Source organism: Limulus polyphemus, unplaced genomic scaffold (assembly GCF_000517525.1).
Source record: "Limulus polyphemus unplaced genomic scaffold, Limulus_polyphemus-2.1.2 Scaffold7155, whole genome shotgun sequence".
In the NCBI taxonomy this organism is placed as follows: domain Eukaryota; kingdom Metazoa; phylum Arthropoda; class Merostomata; order Xiphosura; family Limulidae; genus Limulus; species Limulus polyphemus.
The window spans coordinates 30,260-32,558 of NW_013672765.1; the positions used below are offsets into that span (position 1 = coordinate 30,260).

At 33.8% G+C, this 2,299-nt stretch overlaps 1 protein-coding gene across 1 annotated transcript in view; it reads left to right on the plus strand.

The window, feature by feature from the left end:
- LOC106474390 (tachykinins-like) overlaps window positions 1-600 on the plus strand; it is a 1,752-nt gene extending 1,152 nt beyond the window's left edge. The window contains exon 2 of the mRNA XM_013935080.2: window positions 150-600. Coding sequence (XP_013790534.2) covers window positions 150-600 — 451 coding nt within the window. The remainder of the gene's footprint in view (window positions 1-149) is intronic.
- The last annotated feature ends 1,699 nt before the right edge of the window (window positions 601-2,299 follow it).

Below are 2,299 nucleotides of genomic sequence, written 5' to 3' on the forward strand. Positions count from 1 at the left end.
GAAGATTTTGATGAAAAAGAGCAAGTCCGTTTTTCGGTTTAAGGGGTAAAAGAGAGGATTTTGATGAAAAAAGAGCAAGTCCGTTTTTCGGTTTAAGGGGTAAAAAGAAGATTTTGATGAAAAAAGAGCAAGTCCTTTTTCGGTTTAAGGGGTAAAAGAGAAGATTTTGATGAAAAAAGAGCGAGCCCATTTTTCGGTTTAAGGGGGAAAAGAGATTTCGAAGAGAAAAGAGCGAGCCCATTTTTCGGTTTAAGAGGAAAAAAAGATTTCGAAGAGAAAAGAGATAGCCCCTTCTTTGGTCTCAGAGGAAGAAGAGAAGATATTGATGATAAAAGGGATAGCCCCTTTTTTGGTCTTAGAGGAAAGAAATTTATTAATGATTATACAGAAGGAAAACGGGCTTTCCATGCACTGCGAGGGAAGAAGGACGAGTCATATATTGACAATTACATAGATGATCTTAGAAAAGCTTATGAGGAACGATCCACCGAGTCAAGGCCGCCATTTTCTGAAGAAGAAGAAGAGAAGCGCGCAGAACCCTTTTATGGCCTCCGTGGCAAACGATCTTTGGAAAGCAAAGAGAGTGTAGAATTGAATTAGGTAAGAAAGCTAAGACCGACAAGCTAAGACAGAATTATATGACTTAACTTTTTTGGATATGTTTTTATGTTTTTGGATAAGAAGAAGTCCATCATTTAAGAAGTTCAAATAACAATAAATAAAAAGATATGCTTTATTGATGTGTCTTAAAAACCATTTGTTTTCCTGGTGGATTTAGCATTAAACAAAACCCATAAGAAATCGTGAACTTATCAACAATAGCTGTTTGAGTAAACTCAAATTACATCTTCCATGTAGAGTCGTCAACTTTTTGGAGGCCATAGATAAGCCTAAATAAAGTGTTTTTAATTGTGTACCAGTTTAATGTCGAATATTATTTATGATTTTAACCTTCCTAGCTGTTTGAGTAAACTCAAATTACACCTTCCATGTAGAGTCGTCAACTTTTTGAAGGCCACAGATAGGCCTAAATAAAGTGTTTTTAATTGTGTACCAGTTTAACGTCGAATATTATTTATGATTTTAACCTTCCTAGCTGTTTGAGTAAAAAAAGAGGTTACCCCTTCCTTCGTATTGCACGGTTCTCTGTTGGTGAAGCGAATAAAACCCTCTGAAAAATAAATCAAAATGCTAAACAGCAAGGACACGAACTAGCTAAGCTAACTTCTATTGGTTAAACAACTAATTTGGCATCGTTTCCAGAGAAGAAATGTCAAAAATCAAATAAAGTTCCATCTCGAAGAATCAAATTTTCAAATATATTTCCCATTCCGAATACTGGATGTCCAAAACGACACGCTGACATTTTTTGTTTTGTTCTTTGTTTGTAATTAAGCACAAAGCTATACAATGGGCTATCTATGCTCTGCCCACCACGGGTATCGAAACCCGGATTCTAGTGTTGTAAGTCCGCAGACATACCGCTATGCCACTGGAGGGGGGGGGGGTTGTTGTTGTTTTGACCAAAACGTTACGAATGTTATTCAGATTTAGTCCAGTTTTTTATTTTATTTTATTCTACAATGATTTTAAACAAAAAAGTCTATGAGCGTATTTATCTGTCTACATTATTTTCACTTCTTTTTTTACAATATTTCTAGGACTGAAGAAGAAAACGATGCTCACCATCAGACCCGAGATAAAAAAAAAGAATAGAAATCACTCCTTGCTGTTTCTTCGTGTAAACCTATTTTCAAGTTCACCTTCTCTGTCAGTTCTGTAACATTTTTTAATTCTTTACGTATTTTCAGTCAAAAATATATTTTAAATCCGTTCTGAGCCTTGTATATTTTCCTGTTTCTAAAGTCATATTAATAGTTACACCTGCAATTGATAAAATTGAAAGCTGCAAAGTCTAATAACAGCGACATTTTATTTTCCTTTATAATAATTCAGCTTTTATGTTGTATGATATATATATATATATGTATATATTTATGCCAGAAGTGTAGACAGTTATTAGATGCAGCGTTACTACGGTCGAATAATAAAATCTTCATTGTAAAAATGATTTGAATAAGTATCAATTGATATAAAATACACGCTTGTTCACAAATACTGTATTATTGTTATCCATGTTATCTATTAATACACACACATATATATATATGATACAATTTTCTCAAATTATTATACGTGTCCACACTACACCTGGTGTTCAAATGAAACATTGTTACCAGCTAATAATGGCTGGAGACGGCTTGAATGGGTAATGAAGAAAAACTTTAATATAAGTCTA